General features: G+C 36.7%; 1 protein-coding gene and 1 long non-coding RNA gene across 3 annotated transcripts in view; both read left to right on the forward strand.

Annotated features, from left to right (window-relative positions):
* igf1rb (insulin-like growth factor 1b receptor) overlaps positions 1–27720 on the forward strand; it is an 86992-nt gene that overhangs the window by 35203 nt on the left and 24069 nt on the right. Inside the window, exons 3-10 of one of the 2 annotated variants that reach the window (XM_082157372.1) lie at positions 19868–20168; positions 21459–21598; positions 21678–21822; positions 24111–24319; positions 24426–24552; positions 24655–24908; positions 26275–26442; positions 26836–27040. In XM_082157372.1, coding sequence (XP_082013498.1) covers positions 19868–20168; positions 21459–21598; positions 21678–21822; positions 24111–24319; positions 24426–24552; positions 24655–24908; positions 26275–26442; positions 26836–27040 — 1549 coding nt within the window. The remainder of the gene's footprint in view (positions 1–19867; positions 20169–21458; positions 21599–21677; positions 21823–24110; positions 24320–24425; positions 24553–24654; positions 24909–26274; positions 26443–26835; positions 27041–27720) is intronic. The other variant, XM_082157373.1, reaches the window with a different exon arrangement.
* Positions 7368–10115, forward strand: LOC309489229. The gene is made up of 2 exons (XR_014202369.1): positions 7368–7497; positions 8488–10115. It is a non-coding gene; the product is annotated as an uncharacterized lncRNA (long non-coding RNA).

A 27720-nucleotide genomic window follows, 5' to 3' on the forward strand; every position in this document is an offset into this window, starting at 1 on the left:
ATGTCCTATGAACAAAATGGCGGAGTATGTTTATGTTTCCACTGTTCGATCGCGCCCGCGCCTCTCTGAACACACACGCACGCACGCACGCACGCACGCACGCACGCACGCACGCACGCACAACATATTCCAGCATTGCAAACTTGACATCGCAGCCTGTCTGTCTATGATTATAGCTTCAAAGCTAAGGCGGAGCTACAGATTAGGTGTCCCTAAAGAACCCGCGTATCTAACAGTAGTTCCGCATTAAATTAATTAATTAATTTATTTTTATACCGTGTATTCTCCGTGTGTATTCATGCACCGAACCGTGACGCCCGTACCGTCTCGGTTCAATACGAATACATGTACCGTTCCACCCCTAATATATATATATATATATATATATATATATATATATATATATATATATATATATATATATATATATAGTTAAAATGGTCTAATGTTATTGCTATTTAGTGCCATTTTCATGATTTTTTTTTAATGTACCATGAATCACAAGAAAACAATTTGATTAAACTATTTAATAAAAAAAAACAATTATTATCTGTTTTAGTTCATTTTAGTTTCAGTTTTCATTTTTTAAATTTCACTTAACTAAAATATTTTCATTTAGTTTTCCTTAACACTGAGATGAATAACAACCTATATTACTGATTAATCAGTCTTACGGCCGAGTGAAGACATAAGCCAGTATTTTTCTGTTTTGTTTTTTAAGGATGCTGGGATAATTTCAGGCTGTTAATTTGTCTTGCACTTTGCATTAGTCAAATTTGTCTGGCTTTGAAAGTACAACCCCAACAGTGATGTATGAAGAATCAGCGCGACGTTTGTTGTCCTAAGCAATAGTTCAATGTGGTTTTGACTAAGTGCTTTGTGTGGAAATGTGGAAATAGAGGTCACTGAAGTATTGCACTGGCCTTTAGTTCTGATCTTATCTACTCACTCTCACATTACTGTGTCATGTCTATTCTGCCAATTCCCTCCAGCGATAAAGAAACCGAGTCGTGTGAAAGAGACAGGTTCAGTCGGTGCATGTTAGTCCTGCTGTATTATTTCTGCAGCAGTGCCCTAGTGAAGCCACCTGCTGTCATGTCTGGCAATCTTTTTGTTAGCGGGGATTGTGGCAGACAGTGAAGATAGACACAGACACAGATGTCACTGAGGCCTTGTGCTCGTCGCCAGACTTTCAGAAACTTTGAATTTGAAGGACTTATACTTTAATGCTGTTTTTCCTCCTTAACCTGATTATCCTATAATGTGAGTTTAGACATAAGCAAAGCTCTGTGAAAATGTAGAGAATTGACCTTTTCTTGCACCTAGATGAGCAAGAGTTTTATTTTATTTATTTATTTAAAATATTTATTTACTGGTTTGCTTTGTGATAGCTAAACTTTAGAGTGTTTTCTTCCCCAGCCATGCATGTTTAGCTCAGGTAATGTTTTAATCATTAAAGGAATATTCTGGGCTCAATACAAATTTAAGCTCATTCAACAGGACTTTTGCCAAGTTAATTCAAATTTTTATGGCCATTTCTTATGGATTAAAAGCAGAAATGTGTACATTATAATTTTATAAAAGCACTTACATATACTCTCCTGTTAACTTTTTGACATTATTATTTGAGCTATAAATATTATACATATACAGTATATATACAGTATTATTTATGTGGTCATTTTTGGAAGGTTTCATAGAAGAAATGTGAAGTGTAAAATTTTATAAAGACTTCTAAAATCTGTTAAAATGTGTACAATTATGTGAGCTCCAAAATTCAAATTTGTATGGTTTTTAGACGTTATGTTGTCATTGCAAATAAATTGTAAAATTGGACATAGCTACACTTTCCATACTAAAATCTTATTTACATCTTGTTGCTTCTATTGAAACTACTTGTAATTCTACTGAAACAGTATATTGATGTTTACAAATATCAAATAAGCTTGAACTGAAACCGGAAATATTCCTTCAAGATTTTCCCAAGACTTTTAGATTATTATTGACCAAACTGATCTCAAAGTACATTTACTAGCGACGTTTTGTCGCAGGAGTGTGCAAAGTCTGTCGGAAAATCGGGACCATTAGTATAATGCAGCAAGTAGAAAGTGCTTGCACAGGTGAGTTCCCACAGTTAAGAGAGATGTAGGTATCAGATAGTAGAGGATTGTGTGTGTGTAGTGTGAGTAGGTGAAATATAGTAGGACACCTTAGATTTCTTCTGTTCTTTGTATTATACTGTTCACCTCTGGGAGAACATCCAAAACTGATAGAGAACTCCTTCTATTCCCCTTTTGTCTTGGAAAGGTTAGCCGATCTAAGAGCGGAACGCCTTCTCTCTCTTTTTTTTTTCTGGCAGTGTAAGGTGTTCTGTTTTCCCTCAAGCATGTCTTTCAACAGAGTCAACAAAGGCATGATGTTATAAAGCCTAGGTATGCATTTAAATGTGTTGCCGGTGGGCCCCAGGAGCTCCTAGATTTATTCACTCCGAAACATGAATGAAACGACGGCGGATTTGTGGTCCCAGAAGTCCGTCGATCCATTGTACTCGTGTCTCAACAAGTAGTCGCTGAGTTTTTGGTTATTTCCTTTCTTGGAAGTCAGCGTGAAGAGCTTATTTGTTGATTAGATAAGCTTTGCGGTCTATAGGATTGCTGACGCTAGTATGCGCTTTTCTTTGTCTGTGACTGTAGGTGGGGATGGCTGTTCTAGGAAATGTGAACGCTGTCAAATTTTGCTTTGCCAGCATGCGTTATAGCATAAGGGTGAGAGCGGAAACTTTGGACAGGGAGAGGTATAGATTCCAGTTGTGGAACGTCAGCACGAGGCCGCAGAAGCCTCGCAAACAACCAATCCCCCAAGAACGGCCAGAGACAGGCTGAGGACGAAAACAAATCAATCGTCTGGGAAATTAAAGCGCCATGTTCACACCCTGCTGAGTGTGTTAAGTATCAAACCTCGGACATCAGGGTATTTCTCCCTGACACATCTTGAGAGTGTGCACTGCTGCCTAGTCAAGTGCTAAGGAGGTTCTTCTAAGAACTGTCTATAGGTTGAGTATCAATGCAGATATTTTTTATTTTATTTTTTTGGAGTCCGATTTACAAGCTATTGATTCAGTTCAGATTTTGATTCTGATTTAAAATGACTTCCATATATATATATATATATATATATGTGTGTGTGTGTGTGTGTGTGTGTGTGTGTGTGTGTGTGTGTGTGTGTGTGTGTGTGTGTGTGTGTGTGTGTGTGTGTATGTGTGTATATATATATTAGGGCTGTCAAAGTTAACGCGTTAATAACGCGTTAACGCAAAATCATATTAACGGCACTAATTTTTTTAACGCGCGATTAACGCCGCGCGTATTTTCTGTTTGACCCGTGGCCCAACCTCTAGTTGGAGAAATGGAGATACACAGTGTTGCCAACTTAGCGACATTGTAGACCCTTTTAGCGATTTTTTTCCCTTCAACAAAGCGCCCAAACCTTATTTAGTTTCTGAGAATCTACCGGTACTGCTGTCTCAGCGCGCGCGCGCACCTCTCGCTCTCTCTCTCTGCGTCTCGCGCGGAGGAGCAGCGCTTTAATTCAGTTAAGCACAGATATTATGTTGCTTCACTAATTTTACAGGTATAGCCGAAATCAGAGCACAGATATTGTCTTTATCTTATGTGAATTTGATTTCACCAGACGACGGCTCGATTACCAGAATTGTTGTGCAGATTAACTTAACATCTTAGAAGGGAGAGCTGGTTATGTCTTAATGGGTCGCGTTTCAGTCACCATTTCAAATTCATTCCGTTGTTTGACAACAGAAACAGTAAAATATACCAATGAAAACAGTTTTATTGAGAATTTAGCTTCATCAGAATGGGCACAGAGAGAGACAAACTACAATGTAATAATACATAATAAATGTACATTTAGCATTTTCAGAAGAGCTGCCCTGTCATGCAAAAATCTAAACATGTTTGTGTTAGTAAATTGCTCAGTGCAAAGAAAGAGAATAATGGTAACCTGGCATTTTTTTTGTTCTTTCTACATGTGTCTAATAGACATGAACAAGTTCTTTGAAAAACATCTATGACCTTTGAAACATGTCTCGTCCTTATGCTCTATATTGACTATGGTTTCAATAATAAACATACATTTGCATAAAGCATCTATATTTATCCATGCCCACGTTGGTTAGAGTATTACAAACTTGAAAAGTATTAATTTAAGGTACATTTAGAACAAATAAAAAAATGTGCGATTAATCGCGAGTTAACTCATGACAATCATGCGATTAATCGCGATTAAAAATGTTAATCGATTGACAGCCCTAATATATATATATATATATATATATATATATATATATATATATATATATATATATATATATATATGGTCTGCATGACCAAAAATTATTTTAAGTTGTTATCAGGAAAAAATGCAAGTGATCATGCCGGCGACTCCATGTCATGCTCGCTATACTTCAGCTTCCACAAACACTTTGATATGAGCCTAATAATAGTGCACAAGTAAAGTTGCTACAACTTACAGTAGATGTTTCAAATGATAAGTCAAATTTGAGGTCGATGGATGATAGGCGAATGTTTGGATTTCCTGCCCGGCCTACTTTTTTTTTTTTTTTTTTGACTAACCGACTGATGAAATGTTAGCCTCTTCTTGTCGACTAACGTTTAGTCGACTATGAGGGGCAACAAAGAGTCATTTGTTGTGTGTGAATCAGTTTAAAAGTGTAATTTGTTCTTGAATCGGACTGCTCTGCTGTACTGTATGCTGAAGTCATTGCGTGAAGCCTGCGAGGCCAATTGAAAGAAGAGTTTTCTTGCCATTATTTTAAGGCACACTGTTTTATTTTCTTGTCACATTCAATTTGGGCTCAAAACGACTTCTTTAAAACCAATATTTTGGTAGTTGTGGTTTTATTTTGTATTTTAACTTTAATTTATTTAAATCTTTCTCTGGGTTTTAGCTGATAATTTGTGGTACATATCTTAGAGTTGTTTATGCCTTTTACTGACGTTTTGGTTTTATTTGTCACTTATAATAATTTGTTACATTTATATAGCGCTTTTCTGGGTACTCGCTTTACATGGAAGGGGGAATCTCCTCAACCACCACCAATGTGCAGCATCCTCTTGGATGATGTGACGGCAGCCATATTGCGCCAGAACTCCCACAACACACCAGCGTACTGGTGGAGAGGAGACAGAGCGATGAAGCCAATCAGTACATTGGGATGATTAGGAGGCCATGATGGATTGAGGCCAAGGGGCAAATTTGGCCAGGATGCCGGGGTTAAACCCCTACTCTTTTTCGAAGAGTATTTTTCTTTTTCTTTTAATGACCACAGAGAGTCAGGACCTCAGTTTTACATCTCATCCGAAGGACGGTGCTCTTTTGTGTGTCCCCGTCACTATACTGGGGTGTTAGGACCCACACAGACCACAGGGTGAGCACCCCCTGCTGGCCTCACTAACACCTCTTCCAGCAGCAACCTAGTTTTCTCAGGAGGTCTCCCATCCAGGTACTAACCAGGCTCAGCCCTGCTGAGTGGGCAACCAGTCTTGGGCTACACGGTGATATGGCGGCTGACAACATGCAGTTAAAAACACATCTGACAACAGTGAAAAACAACACAACACTAACATTCAAGACAGTTGTACTACTGATCTGTTTAGACCAGTTTTTGCTGTAACAGCTGGGACGATTTCATTCTTCTTGTTTTTATTTACAGCATTACACACACACATCAGCGTGCTGTTTTCTGCTCGAATGCGTTCGATCCCGTGTCTGGCTAAGTACAGTAAGGCGCCTGTTCCACACACCTTTGTCCGTTGGCTATCGCTTAATGTGGCCATGCGGAGGCCCAGCGTCACACCGTTGCTCTCAAAACTTGGTGGAATAGAGTAAGCATTGTCTTGTCTACCGCAGTCAACCCCTGTCGACCACCCCTCCCACCGCGGACAGCATTTCACTCCCTCATAATCTACCCGGCCAAGCTAATCCTCCTGGCCCGTAGCAGACTGCCTGACTCAGTGAGCACACACCCTGTGAGGGCAGGAACAGGACACCTGTCTGGTACAGGGATCAATCCCTATGATTCAGACCTGCCTAAGCCTGCTGCTGTTTACCGGCTGCCGCTACATCCCTCGTTGTTATTCCCGTTCTCCACACGGCTGTGGCACGTGTGACACCTCCTAAACTCCCATCGCTGGTGCTGAGCAAGCAAGCTAGTGAAGTGCGTCACTACCTGATTATGATCAGGTGGATATACAGAATAAGACTCTTATCTAGTACATCTGATTCCGACTTTGCTTCATCTGACCAAGTGGAAAGACTAGGATTAAGTTTGATAGGTTTAGCTCACTGGCATTGTTCATTAGGTTGGTCATTAGGTCATGAATCAGTATCCGGATTTATCTTTGCAGTGGACTAAGGGTGGGCGATATACCGGTAGACATGATTAACCGGTAGAAATTTGTCAACCAGTAGAGATTCTTGACAATTTTTTTGCCATTCTGTGCCGTCTTAAAAGCTTATCGTTTGAATGCCTTGTATCGTTTTTAAGCCTTGTGGTTAAAAAAAATGTATTTTAAACCATTCAAGCGCAGTAAGCAGCGAAAGAGGACTCATTTCGGTATATATGCGCACTATCTGAGAGACTGTTTTTGAGCACGCGCACACATAAAGCCACTGCTCATACGGTGCGTGAGTAAACTTAGTGCCTAGAGTTCTATTTAACACCTTACTGGGCTTGAACAGTCAAATAAACACACTTATATCAAAATTCCCGCCTTTGCGAGTATCCTCATAAACACATTTGTTTATGTCTGAAGTGAACATAAATGGTTGAGAAAGAACATGCATGTCTATCAGTATATTAGATCAGTGCATTCGCTCTTAAAGTGACGGCAGCCTAATAAACCTGCTTTGTTCTATTGTCGTTTTTTATTTCTAATGCCTAAAGTTTTTCAGGTAGGTCTATTTCATATGTCTTTGTTCTATTGCAGTTTTTTGTCCTATTGCTTGTAATTATTTTCTTTATTCTAGCTGATGCTTATAAGCTGTTAAATATTTTCATGTTTTTTTTTTTTTATGGTCTGAAAACCAGTCATTTGCTGATATTAAATGCTATACTATTTAGGCAAACAATAAATATTTTAAATGTATTTGTATTTTATACGTTTATATTTATTGCTTATATTTTATTTGTTTATTTTCTCTTTATTTTTGAATAATAATAATAATTATTATTATTACTATTATTATTATTATAATTTATTATTATTATTATTTTAAAACATTTAATTTATTATATATACTCTGCATGGTGTTTCATTGTAATCAAGCTGAAAAGCTATAGAAATTAAAGATCCTTGACCGATGATCTACAAAATGTGTTCTGTATGTGAACAAATAGTTTTTTTTATTATTATTCAAAAATAATTGATCTACTTAGTATATTCTTTTCACTGTAATCCAGTGGTTCTCAAACTTTTCCGGTAATTCCCCACTTTGGACAAGGGGGAATTTTCAAGCCCCACCTGCCCCCATCGCCCCAACATGCTAAAGAAATAAAATGTTCAAATTTATTGAATTAACAAGTAGTATCAGTATAGTAACAAGTTATATCTAAATACAAACTAACTCTCTACATCAAATAGCAGCAAGTTCAAAAATAAATAAAAGTGCAGCTGTGTCATAATTTGCATGAAATTCAAAAATAGAGAAAAAAAAAGTGCAGCTGTGTCATAATTTGCATGAAATTAAAAAATAGAGAAAATAAAAGTGCAGCTGTGTCAAAATTTGTATCAAGTTCAAAAATAGAAAAGCAATAAAAGTGGCACTTTGCAATCTGTAAAAAAAAAAAAAGAAGATAAATCCATTTGGCAAGACAGGTCTATTTATCCCTGAATTAGTGGCTGCAATGAGCCTGTTTTGCATTGCACAATTAATTTATTGCCCACACTAGCCTGCTACCCATCGGCACGAAACATAGATATAGCTGCTACACATATATCCATGGGCGCGAAAGTTTGTTCCGCTAATATTAATATGCCTTTATAGTCACACAAACACACACACACACGCGCGCGCAGTCACTCCCTAGTGCGCGATTCCGGGAGATTGGATCTCATTTGCGGGCGTCAAGGAGCCACTATCAATATGTGGGAGACTCCCGGAACTTCCGGGACAGTTGGGATGTCTGGATAAAGATATAAAGGCATAAAAAGGAAAATTTCCTCCCGTTTGGCGCGCCCCACCTTTCACGTCTCTATTCCCCACCAGTGGGGCGCGCCCCACACTTTGAGAACCACTGCTGTAATCAGTGAGTCTTTTTTAATTTATTATTATTCAAAAATAATTGATCTACTTAGTATATTCTTTTCACTGTAATCAGTGAGTCTTTTTTAATTTATTATTATTCAAAAATAATTTATCTACTTAGTATATTCTTTTCACTGTAATCAGTGAGTCTTTTTTAATTTAGCATGTTTCATTTTTATTTGTTTAAGATTTCCAATGTTTTTTTAAACAAAAAAAGATTAATTAATTGGCTAATGTATTTTAATTTAGATGAAATGTGTGTAATGAATCAAATCTAAACTGGACTGAATTAATTGGTTTGACAATGAAACTGTCAGCAGATCTCCATTTACAAATGCTACACAATTAGTTTCTTATTGGTAGGCTGTCATGGTCAAATGTGCCCATGGTTTAGGCTATAATAAGAATTGACTTGCTTGAAATAGTGCCAGTTACTGAATTTTACATCCACATGTGCTAGTGTTTCTGGGAATGACCAGCTCAATATAAGATGGATATAGTAGAAGTTTATTTAGAGAGTAATCCCTGTGGAACTGTGGATCATCCACATTCCCATCAAACACGTTTACGGTTTTTATTTGGTGTTACTTGAAATAGATGCTAGAGAAATAATAGTACAAGGAGGTTAAACTCAGTAAGCCTAAATATGCTTTGTTTAATTGTTTAAATTAGTTGCATGCTACGTGAAGCTGAAATTGATTGATCTACCCTCTCAATACAGTTACAGTATGAAATATTAGGAGTGTCCCTGTTATAGGGTGTCTGGCCTCTTTTGGTTTGTTCCTCCAGAGGCTTGACACCCTCCCGTCCCCCACCATCTGGAGCAGTGCCCTGCTCTCTCACCTTTCACTGACGACACCACTAGATGGGATTTCATGTTTTTGTGTTGTGCCCCTTCCAAAGGGCCCACCGTCAACTGACCGTGTGTGTTTATTGAGAAAACTAACCTTACGCCAGAGCACCAGTCTTATCCCCGTTTCTATATTTGATTATCTTTTCCCTTATATTATATTATATTTATTATATGTGACCCGTGCTGGCAAAATGTCGCAATGAGCAAATTTTCAAAAAAGAGTTATCGTTATTTTCGCATTCTAATTCTAAAAATAGCCTTCAAAATGATGTATGATTTGTTGGAATCAGCCTAGAAATGAATGAGCTACACCTGTTTCAAGTCGATAGAGTCAGCAAAGTCAGTTTAGAGAATAATTGAGTAAAAGTTTTCTGAAGGTTCCAAAACAAAATCACCTAGCAACCAAACCTTAAAATCCCTGGTAATAACACCAAATTTGGCACACACCAAGTCAAAACCCATATCTATAGAATAAATACATATTCAACTTTTTTTTTTCATGATACCACAATTGTTTGATTAACATTTAGACAGACCGCCTATATATTTAAGACCTACTGTACCGCACGGATCTAATATAATGTTACACATCAGATGTTTTTTCCACAACAGTTTAACCAAACCTTCATTTAAGACATAACAAATCATGCTTGTTTGAAAACTTGCGTACTGTAATTCTGTGTATGTGTATATCGGGATTGCGCGCTGTCTGAGAGTCTTTATGCGCACGCTTTGGATGTGTCAGTCAAGCGCGAGTAAGATCGTTTTGTTTACATTAGCATTAGTTTGAAAATTACATTTTATTGTTTCGGACTCATGTCATTGAGAATTCGCTATGAGTATTCACAAAGTTGGAATGCTGCGCTTTACAACGATACTAAAGTTGTGCTGAGGGCAAGCACCAGTCGTCCAGAAGCGAGTAGAGAAAAACAAAATTTTTCATGGACAAAGGAAAGGTACTCCTCTCAGAAAACGTACCAAAAAAAGATACTTTTAGATGTTTAATTGCAATTTGGAGCATTGGGATCATTAGACGAGGGTACTAATGAACTTATTTTTGTCAAAACCTCAAATTCAACCAAAATTAAAAATGTTTTGCCTGCAGCACGTGATGAACCTGTGCGCATGCCGACTCATTTTGTCAGCTCGGGTCTTATAATATAATATAATATAATATAATATAATATAATATAATATAATATAATATAATATAATATAATATAATATAATATATTATAATATATTATATTATATTATATTATTAATTATATTATATTATTAATTATATTACATTATTAAAATATGCTATAATTTATAAAATACGTTTTATATACAAAGCATCTTGTATAAGACAATCATATTGTGGGCTGAATTTGTAACAGATATTTAATGTCTGGTATTTAAAACGCAGATTGTAACTAGGAGAGGTAGCAAAGACACTGGAAGTGCTTGGAAGCTTAGGCTCAGTGAGTAAAAAAGCCTGCCACCGCAGGATGGCCTGTACTGCCAGCACCTTTGGCCTCCGTAGAGCACGAAGACAGGAGGAAACAAAGCAGAGGTGACTGTACAAGCCAAGCCGGGTCTCTTGTGCCAGCTAGCCGGGCATATCCTGCACCATGCCATCCGAAACATCACAAGACCTCAAACGCCCACGAGTGCAGTGAGCCCTGTACACCCCACCAGCCTTTCCAGAGTCAAACCGCAGACCTGTGACGGGAATACGCTTTCAAAAGAGTTACTTATTCCTGTCATTCAGATGCTGTCCTTAATTTATGTCTACATCACCGTTGGGCTGCAGCCCTGCTTTGAGTGCTGTTTTTATTACGCGTGCAGCACTGTCTTTAGAGGATTTTAAAAGTTCACAATGTTTACGTTGATTTTTTCCCTATTTTTTTGTGTTGGATCACAGGCGTTGAACCATCAACATATTAGTCCCTCGGGCTGTCTGGATGAGGACTCTGTTATTAGCGCTAGTCGCTCTTTGTGAGTCAATCTTAGTGAAGAGAACAGGCTAAATACTATTCATGAACAAGTCAAAAACAGCCACTCTTTTGCAAGGCACATGGGGAAAATGGCCCCTGAACACTTCATGTATTTAGGTCTAAAAATCTGGAAATTGTTAGGCAATGTTATGGTAGACTGTTACCTAGCCAACTGTCTGATTTGTAATAACTGTTCAGCCCTCCATCTGCAAGCTGGGATTGAGTACAGTAAATGTAAGATTTTGGGCTTATTAAAGAGGTTTTACGGGGTGCGGGTCCTATTATGTGAGACCAGACAGGTATGAGACACTCTAATATTGTCAGGTAAAACGGCTTTTACTAGTTTCGCCAGATTTGAGTGGGAGACTAATAAGGACGTTAGAGAAAATGTCAGTGTTAGTCACCGACAGGGGAGAACATTGGACGGTGTCTCCTATTAAAGTCTAATTGATTTTTGTTTCAATTCAAAAAGTAATTTGTGTGTTTATTCGTTTATCCAGCGCAGACATAGTCTGATCATTGGTAGCTTCAGCCCGTCCCTCTTTATTGTTGTTCTGTTATAATGCCATCATATCATCCGCTCACACCATTCACGTCATATTGACATGTTTTTGTAACCCGAAGGTTGCGGATTCGATTCTCAATACCGGCAGGAAAATGTAGGTGGGCGAGTGAATGAACAGCGTGCTCTTCCACCCTCAATACCCACGACTCACTTCTCACTACTTCTAATGTGTGTGCACTAACTGGGATGGGTTAAAGGGGTCATGAACTGCATTTTTTTATTGTATAATGTTTCCCGAGGGTCAATTATAATGTTAGTATGATTTTTACATCCAAAATAGTCATAATTTAGAAATAAATGTAGTGTAAGTATACTGTCTGCTTAATATCTGCTAACACTTTGTTTTGATGGTCTCCCACAGACATTCTACTGACACTAAGTACATGTCAACTTATTCTACTAACCCAGTTTTAGGCTTAAAGGGATAGTTCACTTTGAAATTTAATTTTGGGATGTTTTAGCTTACCTCAAGGGCATCCAAGATGTAGGTGTCTTTGTTTCCGCAGTAGTTTCAATTTTTATATTTTTAAGTCAAACCGTTCTTGTCTGTCAGTCATATAATGCAGGTCTATGGTCACTGTCTCAAAGAGCATGCACAGAGTCCAAATTAAAACAATTCCCCATCGTAAGTACACATTGATGGCCTAAGACACGAAACGAGCGGTTTGTGTGAGAAAACGAACAGTATTTATATCGGTTTTACCTCTTGTACACTTTCCAGCGCTTGCGCAGACTAAGCCAGAACGCGCGCGCACGTCACACACCAGGAAGCGCGCGCGCCCTCAGATCACTTGGACATGGCTGTGTATAAGAGGTAAAAACGATATAAGTACTGTTCGTTTTCTCACACAAACCGCTCGTTTCGTGTCTTAGGCCATCAATGTGTACTTACGATGGGGAATTGTTTAATTTGGATTTCTCTGTGCATGCTCTTTGAGACAGTGACCATAGACCTGCATTATATGACTGACAGACAAGAACGGTTTGACTTAAAAATATCAAAATTGAAACTACTGCGGAAACAAAGACACCTACATCTTGGATGCCCTTGAGGTAAGCTAAAACATACCAAAATGTAATTTCAAAGTGAACTATCCCTTTAAAGTCTACAGTCTACTAGTACTCTAATGACTGATATTTGAGATGTAGTTGAAAAGTTACTTATAGTTAGTAGGATGTCTAAAGTGTAACCCCTTTTTCTTCTGCAGAACTCAAAAGATATTTTGAAAGTCATTGACTCAGGCCTGACTCAGGAAACTGTGCTGAATTTTGTTTTTATCGTACCCAAGCGTATTGCAAGTGATATTTGCCATCTTATATGATAGTGAAACTCTATCAGGTGTCACTCTTGAACAGGTGTCACAGCTAGAGCAGTGATGCGCTGTCCAGCTCGAGCCCTTTAACGTCACTACTAGTGCTTGATGAACGTTATGATCTGGATTTGTTTCTTATATTGGAGAAACATGAGAGGTGTCACAATTTCTAGCTTAACAAATCAGTAACCACATTCATCCTTGGTAATAGATAACAGATGATGCTGTGGTATCGTTTTCTGTGATGTTTTTTTGTTGTTGCATTGAATGGGTTTTATTAACCAGAATTATTCATTTTTATGCATGAATATTACATATTATAATCAGAGATAATGTAAAATATCAGTAAATTAAAAAAAAGTTTATAAACACATATTTTCTTTCTCTCAGATTTGCGACCATTAAAAAAAGTGTGTACGGTAGTATGAATGTAATCCGGACTTACTCCATTCGCCATGTTGACATCATCATCATGTGTCCATCGTATACACACTTCAGAATCTCACCGGAAGTAGTAGGTCGTCCGGGTACTTTTTGCCTACTGCTTTATCAGAGTTAGTGAATTCGGACACGCTTCTTTTATCACATACTGTTTTTCACCTATATTGTAGGGAAGTATGTGATTTCGAATGCAGCCTTGGTTTAATGGCACAGATGTTTGAAGGGAATTCGATCACGGTTGGTTACTGCTTCACATTCGCATCTCTGAGACATATCTCGATAGATTTGTTGGAGTAAAACTTGGGTCTAAATCCCGCATCTTAAAATATAACTGCACCTACACACGTCAGCGACGTTCTCGAGGAAGAAACATAATTTCATCCTCCACAAATTTTCATCACTACCACACATAAGGCTATATGTGACCTTGAGGTATTAGATTAGATGTCTTTGAGACTTAATAATACAGAACTATTCATGAGAACTAGGAGCCATACATTCCTATTGGTCTCCATCCCACTGGGGGACGAAAGGAAGATTTCGGGGTGGATGTTACACCTTATTCTTTGCACGTTATCTGCTGGTGTCCTCTCGCGCACTCTCACTCTGATGGAGAGCGAGAGGGAACACACTGTGCCAGCGCATGCAACCTGTTTTTCTCAGACATGCTGGTTTGTGGCAGCCAAGATCAGCGGTGATGAAAAGACCTCAGATGAACTTGGAGAGTTTCCTGAATTAATAAGGAAGAGGGGCTGAGGTGACGATGTTGACTAAAAATAAAAAAGCCTGAGGCATCCTTTCTGTGCCTCGACTGTCAGCGCCATGATGGTGAATACAGGGAGTCTCTGAGGGGGTCTTCTGTGAGAGCCGGCTTAATTTAACAGGGCTTGGCATACCCCCCCCCCCCCCCCCCCCCCCCACACACACACACACACACCTTTAATAGTAATTCATTAAAGGAATAGTTCAGCCAAAAATGACAATTCCTCGTGTCTTTCCGAATGCCTTTTTTGGTTTCTGAGACGCCTAAAATATTAGGTTTAAGTTATTCCCTGAAAATCAGAAAGTAACATCTAAACATTTTTCATCACACAAAGCTATAGCTTCAGACTCAGAATAAAGTGCAAAAGTTGTACGTGTATTACTTTTTATGGTGTTTCTTTTCATGTGCTACTGTTGAATGAAATTCATACAGGTTTGCTTTGATGCAAGTAACTACATGATATGCAAATCTGAACAGGAATGCAACCAACTGTTTTTTTTTTTTCAGCCCATTTTATTTTAGTTACATTTATTTAAGTTTTGTGCCCTGTATTTATTTCACAAATTATTTTTTTTTCAAAAGCAATTATTGGAATCAGTTTAGTTTAGTTATACCTATACAGATTTGGAACAACATGAGGGTGAGTAAATTATGTCAGAATTTTCATTTTTGTCAGAACTATCCATTTAATAATGGGCAGGTAAAACAAATGTTATACTTTATGAAACAAAAGATTTGTAAAAAAAAAAAAAAAAAGCAGCTTGTTCTTCTTCAGCATAATGTAACAAAACAATGTAGATTATGGTTTGGCCCGACGGGGTTAGACGTATGTCGGCGTTTCGGTGAACACAGTGTGGATGGCTTTAGCAGGGCTAGCTCAAGAAAAGGTTTAATTACAATAGTGTGGTTGCTATAAAAAGCTGTGAATCTTTGATCGGTTGTAATGTCAGCATTACTATTTGTTCTTGTGGAAATTAGCTTCATTAGAATATCAGTAGGAAGTGCAAGCATTTAGGGGTGGTTTTGCTTCATTACAAGGCGTCTTATGTAAATGGGTTTGATTTTATATTATAGACAAATAGAACTTTATTTTTTATTTAATTAAATTTTTTTACTCCTGATTGTTTTGAAATGTTCCGAAAACATTTATCGCGATCTGTTTAGTCATGTAGTCCAATTTTCCTTTGAATATATACAAAAAGCCATGTGTTGTTGACATGGAAAACTGCACAGCTGGCTGGTCCCACAACTGCAAATCAGCGTTGTTGACCAGTAGGAATCACTGCTTGCTAAACGTCCCTGCAGCTGGATGCAAAGAAACGAACCATGCAAATGAACACATCGTTTCAGATTCAGACTGAGACAAATCCAGACCTAAGTATTTTAAAAGCATGTTTTTTTTTTGTTGTTGTTTTTTTTTTTTAGATACTAAAAGCTTAAAATAATGTCTTTGAGAACTTCTCTGTGACACTTATTGTTGTATTAAAAAAAAATAATAATACTTGTAGTTGTTAATTGTTAATATTTGAAATGCAACATTTTGTTAAATGTTTTTCTCTGCAATTTCGTCATGTTCAATACTTAGGTCCTAACCTAAAATACTTCTCATTACTTCAATTGATTTTCCTCCAGCTATTAATAATCATAAAAAGGGAGAGAAAAAATGTGAGTCTAGCTTATTTCCTGAGGGCCCAGGTGTTCATGTTGGATATGTTGTTGTGTATGAAGACAGAAAGTAATCTAATAGTTGATCAGCTCCCGGATGGAGAGAGAACATCCAAGATTTCCTTAGCCAGGTGTTCATTATCATTCACCTGTAGCACACGAGGGGTTTTCAGAATCCACACGGTCCAAGAGTAAAAATGTAGTCTTCATTGCTTTCCTCTATGCTACAGTAATGATGTTTTGAAACATTAAAAAGGGCTATTGATTGACTATACATTACTATTCAAATGTTTTGGCTCAGTAAGATTTTTATTTAAAGAAATTAATACTTTTATTCAGCATGGATGCATCAAAAGTAGCCGTAAATACATTTATATACAATTTACAAAGATTTATATTTTAAAGAAACTGGAACAAGTTCCAAATTGTTCTCTGGAACTTTCTATTCATATTACAAAAAATATTACAAAAAAATCCATAAAATATTAAGCAGCACAACTGTTGTCAACAATGATGATGATAATAAGAATTGTTTCTTGAGCAGCATATTATAATTATTTCTGAAGGATCATGTGACACTGAAGACTGAGTAATGGCTGTTAAAATGTAATAATATTCCAGTTTTCACTGTATTTTTGGTCAAATAAATGGTCACATTAGCATATGTGATTTCTTTCAAAAACATGAAAAAAATCTTACCAGTAAAAAAGTTTTTTTCACATCATTTCATATTTATGTACAATGTTGTGGTTTACTGGTAAACAACTAATTTAGCAACTGAAACGCTGTAGGTTTGAGCCTATCAAAAAAAGAGCCAATCCATGAATGATCACATTGTGCCCTTGAGAATAAGTGTACATTATCTATCGGTAATAATGTGCATCAAAATAGTGTTAGATATTCTATTTAAAGATGATTTCTGAGCCTAAACTTGTTGGTAAAGGATGTAGAAACGCCCTCTCTATCTTCCCTGACAAAGGCTCTCAGTCAAGGGTGTCTGGTTCTGGTTTGTTTTTTTCCGTGTTTAGACTAACAGAGATTCCAGCATGGTGGCCTTGTGAATACTCCACCATAAGTGTCATCAGCTGAAGACGGGATATCTCAGTCGGACCAAATTAGCTGGGTTGTCTTCGTTCCGACCTGATGATAGCTAAAATGGTGCTTTGCATGAACTGTATGCAAAACAGATATTTGTGTTTTAACTATAGGTGTCCTAAACTGAACGGCTGACTCGTTTGTCAAGAATTTGCTCTTTGAACACGGCTCGTGATGAACGATAACTCTCTCAGATACACATTAAACCTCAGGCTAGTGTTCTTAACATACATTTACACCAAAGCGTTATGATTTAACTCTTATTTGCTATAGCGTCCTCCAGGACAACTGTTGCATGTAAATTACAGCTTGAATGTTTCCCTGTTTTTCTCTCCCTATTCTCTCTGTAAGGTTATCTGAATTCATACGCTCACGGGAGACCCTCCCTAAAAACCATCAGACCTTTGCCGCCGTGGAAAGGCCAACATTTAAAAATGAAACCAAATAGTCTTTCTGTGGCTTTTGTGAGATATGTGAGATGTCTACCCATAGTCATTTGTACAGTGAGTTTCCTGCGTTCCAGGCTGTAGAAAGAAAGAGCGCGTAAGGAAAGATCGGGCAGCTGAGTTTCTCTGTTCTAAATGTAGGCCATTCTTGTACTAAAGCTGGTGTTTTCCTTGCTGGTGCTCTGACCTGAATCAGTTTTTCCTCTCCCCTGTTACAATGCGCTCTTATTTAGAATGATAGCAGAGGACTCTGGTCGAATTATACATAGTCTCGGTCGGATGGAATATGCGGACTGGATTTGTTTGTAAAGTGGGCCTGGAGTTAACACTGAATGTATCGCCTGTATATGCCATATGAGAATAGGGGAAAAGAGAGATGACTACAGGAAAACACACTGTTTATGCGTGACTGTGTGTCTTGCAAGATCACAAATGTAGTTTTTTTTCCCCATTAAGTGGCAATATTTCCATCCTGAAATTATTTTTCTGGGGGATTTAATAACTTTTATGTTGGATTTAGTGGTAACGCTTTTTCTATCATGTGTTAACATTAGTTAATGTATTAGCTAACATGAACGAACAATGAGAAATACATTTGTTACTGTGTTTATTAATCTTCGTTAATGTTAAAATCCAGCTGTTCATGTTAGTTCACAGTGGATTAACTAATGTGAAGAAATACAACATTTGACTTTCTAATAATGTATCAGTAAATGTTGAAATTAAGATGAATAAATCTGTAGAAGTAATGTTAATTCTTAGTTCATTCTAACTAATGAAACCTTAAAGTGTTATCAATTTAGTCTAGTTTGTTTGGAAGGGTAATATTTTTCCCCTGTAATTTTTTTCATGAACATTTATTAACAAATGTGATGAATTATTTTTTCTTACCATTTATTTATTTATTTATTTTAGTTTATAATCCCCAATATTTCTATATTTGCCCCCCTGAAATTATTTTCCAGAGGTGTTTATTATATATTTTTCCCCTAATATTTATTTATTCATTCCCTATGGAATCATCTATTAACGTCTTAATGTCTTAATATTTAGTTAGTTATTAGTTTATTTGGAAGGTATAATACAGAATAATTAATGTCATGCAACCAGATGCTCTGTATATTGGCTTCTAGATCATTTGCAGCCTCGGTTAGATTTTCGAACAAAAATTATGAAAAATAAGAAATTTAAATGAGAATGCATTGTTGACAATCAGTATGCTTTCCAAAACTTCAGTTGAATCAATTAGCATAATTAAATTATTTCACAAAATAAACAATGTTGCATATAAAATGTATGTTGTTTATTTTTATTTTTTTAAGGTACTTCCTTAACTTTTTTTTATTGTACTATTGTGTTTTGCCTCAAGTTAACACTGGATAATAATGTAGTCTGTCTCAACATGCCAATGCGTTTAATGGTGATTTGGTCATTTGTTTTGATAGTTTTTTTGGCAAAAGGAAATGTATACATGAAGGTGAAGGTACTTTGACTGTGATGAAGTATGTGCCTATACTTGTTTGTGAACTGTACAGCATTGTATCCTTGAGGCTGTTTGCAGTAACCTTTATCAGTCAAGCTTGAAAGACAGAGGTCAAGAAGAAACAGACAGTAATGGAGAGAGGACGTGCGATCACATGTCCCTGACCCAGAGCTGCAAACCGCTTGGGCTTAAGCCAGGCTTTTTGCCTCACAGCCGGGTTATGAAATTAACTTTTTTTTGAGCTTGCATGACTTGACTTCCTGAATGTTGTAATCTAGTTCAAATAAGGTGAGGATCTGAAAGAAGTATGCGAAACAGATAGGTCTAATTTTACCCATTACTCTCTGTGTATCTCTTTTCTCATTTTTATTAGTCTCTGGAAAAAAAAAGTGTAGCTCACTGCAAAGAAAAACTATTTATAAAAATTATTTTAGACTATTTTTACATTTTTCCAACCAAATTCTAGGTACTGTAATGCAAATGTGTATATTATTTCAAGGTATATTGTGTATTGTTTATTTTTAAATTATGGTAGCATTGATTGTACTTATATGATTAATATAATACAATTTAATCACCGTTCTTTAATTTTAAAATCATTACTCAAACATGATGATTTCTGTATGAGAATGAGAACACTTTTTTTGTGGTCGAATATGACATTTCTTTGTGAGAATGACAATAATATCTAACAAAAGTAAATGATAGACACCTTCTGATATTATAAGAGACTATGGAGCAGTTTATCTCTAATGTTGTAAAATCAAACTTAATGGTCTGAGGGTGTTTTTGAACTTGATGGATTCATAAACTGTTTTCTTCACAAATACATTTCAAGTTTTTAATTGAATGTAGTTTTCTTGACACAAATCCAGAAAATATTCATTTCAACATCTTCCACCCTGTGTTTCCCTCCAGTTTGTCCGAAGACATGTGGACAGCGGGCGTGTACTGATTCGGGCGAGTGCTGTCACCCCCAGTGTCTGGGCAGCTGCACCGTGCCCGACAGCGACAGGGCCTGTGCCGCCTGCCAGCACTACTACTACGAGGGCCGGTGCGTGGAGGACTGTCCGCACAACACGTACAAGTTTGAGGGCTGGCGTTGCATCACCATGGACTTCTGCTCCAAGGTCCACCTGCCTGATTATGACCGTTTCGTGATCCACGGAGGAGAGTGCATGTCTGACTGCCCACCCGGCTTCACGCGTGAGAACCGGAGGTACAAAGACTTTCTCTGCATTCAACTTTTTATTTTGAAAGTGTGCATCTGATAAATGGTTATATTTTTTAGTGAAAATGAGTAAATCAAAACATATCTGTGATTGTGAATTTTTGTTTCTGTTTTTAGATTATATTTCATTTGTTTCAAATGTGTTCTGTTATATTTTAACGTTTTAGTTTGTTTTACTTTCCAACATCCTTTTTGAGTTTGAATAACATGAATATCCTGCACTGACAAAGTTTTACAAATCATTCATATCATTATTTGATCTTTTTTTATTATTATTTTATTTCTATTATATCATCCTGTAAGTGTATAGTGCAAAGTTTGGGTTCTGTAAAAAAAAAAAAATATTATTAGGTTTTCTTTTTGTTTGTTTTTTTGTTTGTTTTTGGAAAGAAATTAATACTTTTATGTATTAAATTTAAATGTATGCATGTTTTATGCAAATTATGCATTACATTTATCAAAAGTGACAGTAAAAAGCTATAATGGCCCTTACAAATTTGATTATACTTTCATCTACCAGTAAGACTGTAGTGTTAAAATCCAATAAAGAATACAGCAAATTTTCCCTCACAATCAGTGCCTGAAAAACCTGGCAAAAGTGTTCAGATCCTGTACACCCACAAAGCAATCGGACTAACCCAAACGAAAAATGTTTTCTGGTTAAACCAAAGACTATACAGATATATGCAGAAAGACGGTGCACTACTATGAATGGGAGAAAGTGCAACGCGCAATATGGCGGAATAAGTCCCGTCTTCTAAGGAAAATAGCCAATAGCCGATTAGTAAAGTCATTGCGTCACTGCAGCTGCAGTTAGAAGCTCCTGCTCCCATAGAAACAGTCAGTCTTCTGAGACGCGCGCTTAGGACTGCGCATGTGCATTATGAGATAGTTGTTGTCAGATTTCATTGGTGATTTCAAATATGAAATTTAATTGTAAGCTTGGCGAACAGTTTTGGAGAATATTTCCCCATTCAAAGAGATAGGAGCTACACTTGCATGCCTGAGAGGTGTTTCAAATATGGCCGCCGAGTGAAATGACTTGTCTTAAAGAGACTGGTTAAACCCATAAATAACAGTTCTAATTAACTCAGAACAAACCAATCATGTTCTTCTTTTGGGGGGGAAAGATCGAAAAAAAGTTTAGTTGCATTCAAACTTTAGCTTGCCTTTCACTGAACTGAAGGTCACGTGATAATGTGAAAGTGAGATATTTGGTTATCAGTGTTGGTTTTGCGGTGACACATTTTGATCGTCCTTTTGTCCCATTGTGTCTAGCAGCATGATCTGCACTGCCTGTAACGGCCCATGTGACAAGATCTGTGATGAAAAGGTCATTGACTCTGTGGACGCGGCTCAGTCCCTCAAGGGCTGCACCGTTATCAAAGGAAACCTGCATATCAACATCCGCCGTGGCAGTGAGTATCTGCGGCTCAGCAGCTTCTGTTACTGACTTTCCACCGCACTGCTCACTGACACTCTTTTCCATCTCTCTAGCCAACATCGCCTCGGAGTTGGAGAACTTCCTGGGACTCATCAAGACGGTGACGGGATACATTAAGATACGTTCATCGCACACCCTGAGCTCGCTCTCCTTCCTCAAGAGTCTGAGATACATCCATGGAGATGACCTCTGGGACGAGTAAGATGTGAATTTAACACTTTGCACCATGTCCCAACAGGGTTTGTCTGTCTTCGCCAATTTTAAAAACGCTTTGTATTTTAAAAACGCTTTGTGTGTCGGTAGTATATGTAAATGAACAATGTTTACTCATTCTCCATGTTACCTGGACCGTCCGGTCGACTGAGGGTTATTAACAGAACAGTTATTACAAGGGTTGGTTCATCATTAGTCAGGTAGCACCGATTTCATTTTTTCTTTTCACCTTTTTACTGTATAGGCAGCCAAGTTTTATTGAAAGCCAGTTTTTCCAGCGATGAAGTACCTCTTTAATGCAAAACTGCTCAAAATGGGGCAAATCACAGCCAATCAGAAGATATATAATATTTCATGAATAGTAATGATGGTAGGATAGTGGACCAATGAGATTTTATAGTGGGTGGGGCTACTCAGTGCAACACCACATCGTCATTTAAAAAAATAACAAAAAGTTTAGAATTGATTTTGTACGGTATTTTTACTGTTTAAGTTATTAAACATTTGACATTTAAAAGCAGGAGTTAGGCGTTGTTGGTTTATAAGGGTTCCATACGGAATTAACGGAATTAGACTGAATGGGTCCTGTGCGTCATAGAAGAAATGTGTAATTTAATTCAATCCCTGTTTGTTTACTGTTATCCCATTTCCAAAACAGATCAAAACATCCCTCTCTGTGCAAAGTTGTTACGAAATACTAAATTGAGCTCTGGGAACGCTTTTAGAGACAGAAACAAACAAACAAGCCCTCCATCCACATTTAACATTTATAAGTCTGTTCCTTTAACATTCCCTTAAACATGAATCATCAAACAAACGTCAGAACAGTAATGTACCTGTTTGATAAATGCAGCAAATAGAGCATTTGTAATACAGTATATTGACTTGACTGATAAATATAAGCATGTTAGTGTGCCACTTGCAAAAGTGGCAAAACATGCGTCAGACTAAAGCTTTCAAGTGTGCTGTAGGGTCAAGGGAAACACTTGCTTTTAATGCACATGAAGTGCTTACATTCCAAAGCTAGCTTTTACTGATGCTGTTTATCTTTTATGATCATTTACGTCAATTCTGGTGAATCATCAGCTTATATGTCCTGTAAAGTAATGGCCACAAGGCCCTGCAGCAACATACACACAGAGTTTGGGTGTTTATGGAAGTGACAATCATCTGAATCCACTCCTCAAAGTTTCACGTAGTGAAATCTGCATTTTTCTTTAAATCTACATAGTGTGTGCATAACCAGACTAGTTGTTAATGAAAAGATAGAGGTATGTGTATTGACTAATGATTCACTGTAGTTTTATACACCAACCTTGTGGTTAATGAGTAAACTATGTTACAGTCCAGAGAAAACACACTGTGTCAAAGGACATTGTTTCCTTAATCAGGAAAAATCTGGAAATATAAGGGAATTTGGAAATTGTGACTACTAGGACTGGAAAAGCCATGAAATAATCTAAAAACCACTTTAGTAAAAGAAAATATATTTTCAATCTGTTTCTAGTGCTCAGCTCTAAAATATTTCATAAGCTAGAAATAGCTTTGTGTAAGTACAATCTATATTAAATTATTGTTTTGTAGACTCAAAGGGATAGTTCACCCCAAAATAAAAAAATTGTTTTAAAATTGTAAAAATTAATGTTTTTAGAGATCAAATTTGTTTGAGATTGAAAGCAATTTCTAGCCTATAAAACATTTTAAAGCTGAGCAATAATTTATAATGTCTTGGAAAATCATGGAAATTTCATTGAAATGCGTTGGTAAAAAAAGTTGTGGAAACCCTGAAAGAACCATCTTAATTTGGCATCTCTATTGTCAGATGATAATATGCCTCCAGTCACTAATATTTAGTTGAAAAATAACTCAAATCAAATTAGTTAAACTGTTGCTATTTTTCTTATTATTGCTGCATGTTGATAAGAAGTGTAGCTATTATTGTCAATATATCAATTGAGTTTTAGACACACACAACATTAGTCCTGCATTTAAAGGCATGGTTCACCCAAAAATGAAAATTCTGTCATCACTAACCCTAAAGTTTTTTAAAAACCTGTATGAGTTTCTTTCTTCTGTTATTTTAAATGAAAAAAGTTTGCTAATCAAACAGTTGACGGTAAAAAAACTACTTTTGTGTTCAACAGAAGAAAGAAACTCATACAGGTTTTGAACAACTTGAGGGTGAACTAACCCTTTAAATTTCCTGATGATGCATATTTGATTGTTTTATCTGTTTTGCCACTTATTCATTGTTATTGTTATGTTGTCTTCAGGACATATGCCTTTGCAGCTTTGGATAACCAGCATCTCCAAATTCTGTGGGACTGGTCCCAGCACAATCTCACAATAAATACTGGAAAACTGTACTTCCGCCTGAACCCCAAACTCTGCATGTCCGAGATCCGCAAAATGTGGTCGAAAACAGGAATTAAGGAGAAGTTTTTGGAAGGAGATTTCCGCAACAACGGAGACCGTGCAAGCTGTAATTATTATTTGTTCTCAATTGATAGAATTTAAAATGCAGTTAAACTCTATATGCATATTCAATTTCCATTTTTATATGTGTAAATTTGTTTTTGTTTTCTCAGGTGGGAGTAAAATTCTTAACTTCTTATCGAATAGCACGAAGAGTAATAGAATCGAGTTGACATGGGAACTTTATCGACCCCCCGATTCCAGAGACCTCGTCAGTTTTATTGTATACTACAAAGATACGTAAGTCTTGTGGACATTTTATTCAGATATTTTGAGCAGCCTTTCTCAATACCATTAAAATGTTTAAGCAGTTTTGTAAATATCTTTCATGTTCTCTCTTAGGCCTTTCCAGAACATTACAGAGTTTGATGGTCAGGACGGTTGCGGATCAGACAGCTGGAACATGGTTGACGTGGACTTACCGGAGGACCAAACCCAAAATCCTAGTGTTACCCTGTCCATGCTGAAGCCCTGGACTCAGTATGCCATCTTTGTTAAAGCTGTAACGTTAGTTGTGGAGGACAAGGACAGGGACAAGGACAGACAGCATCTTGGGGCGAAGAGTGAAGTGGTGTATGTTTGGACTAAACCATCAGGTAATGAACTAGATTCAGGTCAATCATCAATTTAAGTGAAGTCATTTTTTTTTCCACAGAAATCAGTACCCTTATCCTGTTTTTTGATTTTTTGAAAAAAGATTTATTAACCGATTAAGTTGCAAAAGAAATGTAAAGAATCCATGCGATGACTACCATTCTTCTTAGTGTTATTTCTCTTTTTGTGTAACAGCAAGTTTCTTTTAGGGCCGTGGCATATCAAGCCACACACCTTTTTGAATGACGAATATAGACTATTAATACCTGCTGGTATAGACAGTTATTTCCTTACACACACATGCTAGTTGGCAGCCTGCTGTAGTCTTTTTGGTGTGTTCAAGTGCAGCTTTTTGGCCCAGATTCAGACGACGCAAGGCAACAACACAAATCGGCTTTTAGTCGGCTTGGTGTGTCACAGCCTTTAGGAGTACACTAGATTCAGGCTCAGATCTAACAGACATAGAATACAAGCCACAAATCTCTCATTTTGATTTAAGTAAGGGTGTTTGCTCTGATGTTTTGATTTGGTTATGATTATTTTGAATGTGACATTTTGGCTTAATGTGAATATTTTGATTTGATTCGCTAAAATTAATGTTGAAGGTACAAATATAGATCTGTGGTTTTATGAGTGTAAAAAGAGGTAAGTATATTGTGGAAATAACTTTGTCTTGTTCTATTGCCATGTTTTTTTTTCTATGTTAATAGACTTGCAAATACTATAAAACACTTATACTACATATATCTCAATCTCTCTATATATACACTACTATTTAAATGTTTGGGGTCAGTAAGATTTTTTTTTTTCTTAACTTTTATTAAGCAGTCAAAATTTTATGTGATTAATTGTATTAAATTATTAAAGTAAAGACTTTTAAATTGTAAAAAAAAAAAATCTATTTCAAATAAATGCTGTTCTTTTGAACTTTCTATTCATCAAAGAATCCTGAAAACAATTTTTTACATAACTGTTTTCAACATTGATAATAATAAACATTTCTTGAGCAGCAAATTGTCATATTAGAATGATTTCTGAAAGATCATGTGACACTGAAGCTTTAAAATATATTTATGAAATCATACAGAGCCCAAACTTTTGAATGATATGCAGTTTTGCTTTTTAAGTAAATTTATCTTGTTTTAAAGAACATTTCAATACTTTAGATGCTGATTAGGAATAGGATTTTTAGCAGTGTCAACTTATTCCATGCAGGATGTTGCGGCTTACTGGTTTAAAATCTAGTAACTCAATGGTTGTGTGCTCAACCCCCAGAAGGGATGATTCATGACTTTCCATGGGTTGCACCAAGGGGATTCACTCTGAAGTCAACATTTGTTTGCTACATTTTTTATTTTATTTTTTCAGCACCCTCAATGCCTGTAGACATTCGTGCGTACTCTAACTCTTCATCAAACCTGGTGGTGCGGTGGTCTCCACCTGTGGCCCCGAATGGAAACAACACCTACTACCTGCTCCGCTGGAAGCAGCAGGCCGAGGACCATGAGCTCTACCAGCACAACTACTGCTCCAAAGGTCTGGTCTGAATTACACACTCAAACTGAGCACCATTTTCCCCAACAGCAATTCAAACTTTTAACCATGAAACAGATAAACATATTATTGAGAACATCTGAAGCATCCAGTGTCGGCGCATCTAGGGTAACTAGATCAAATTCAATTTGAAAACTCTCCAAAATGTATGAAGCTTTGTCATAATAAAATAATGTGCAGCATATTCAAACCATTCAACTCTGTCTGTATATTGTTAGTGCTGCTCTCTAAGCCTACTATTACTCATACTTTGATTTAATTTGTTTTTTTTCTTGCTTTTCTGTGGCGCTTTCAGAATTTACATTTTGAGCATATTGAAATGATACCAGATCACTGCAGGAAAAATGTAACCATGTTTATGTTGTTTCCTGACAGAACTGAAGATCCCCGTCAGGATTTCAGCCACGGGTTTGACAGAAACCGAAGACACCAAACCCACCAATCCTGAAACAGGGGGGAGGGACAAAGTCCCCTGTTGTCCATGCCCTAAAACAGAGAAGGATCTGAAGCAAATCGAGGACGATATCTACATCGCTAAAGCCTTTGAGAATTTCCTTCATAATGCCGTATTCACCCCCAGGTAAACCCAGGAGTTTGATCACAAATATAATTGTTACTTTCTCCAGAAATAGTACTTAAAATGTTTTTTGAAAGAAGTCTTGTACGCTCACCAAGTCTGCATTTATGTCATAATAATATATATATCATTAATACAATTTAAATTGTAATACAATTCCCTTTTTTTTGTTTTTGTTTTTTACAGTAAATATATAATTTATGTACAAAGGGGGGGGGGGGGGAGGGTATATTTAAATTGATATTTAAATTTGTTTGGATATATTATAATTAATTTTCTAATACTTTTCAGTAATTTTCATTTGAGTTTTCTTATAACTGATTATCGGCCAGAATTACCAACTTAGTATCATAATCACCGTATCGGTCAACTTCTATTGTAAATGTCACTTTTGATCAATTTAATGTGTCCTTGCTGAATAAAAGTATTAATAAAAAAAAAAAAAATCGTACTGACCATAAAATACCACTTTTACGGTACTTTTATTTTGCTATAAACTGTATTTTAACAAAAAAAGGATTAAAAAGAGTCTCCTTTTGTATTTCTCATGCTACTTATTTGTAATGACATAAGCATTAACTAATACTTAAATTGGCAAGAACTTTAAAGTTAATGTCAGAGTTGAAGCCTCGAAAAACATGTGACCTCATCCTCGTTCAAGTTTTGATGCGTCAGCCAGTACA

This window comes from Leuciscus leuciscus, assembly GCF_965113295.1.
Source record: "Leuciscus leuciscus genome assembly, chromosome: 2".
In the NCBI taxonomy this organism is placed as follows: Eukaryota; Metazoa; Chordata; class Actinopteri; order Cypriniformes; family Leuciscidae; genus Leuciscus; species Leuciscus leuciscus.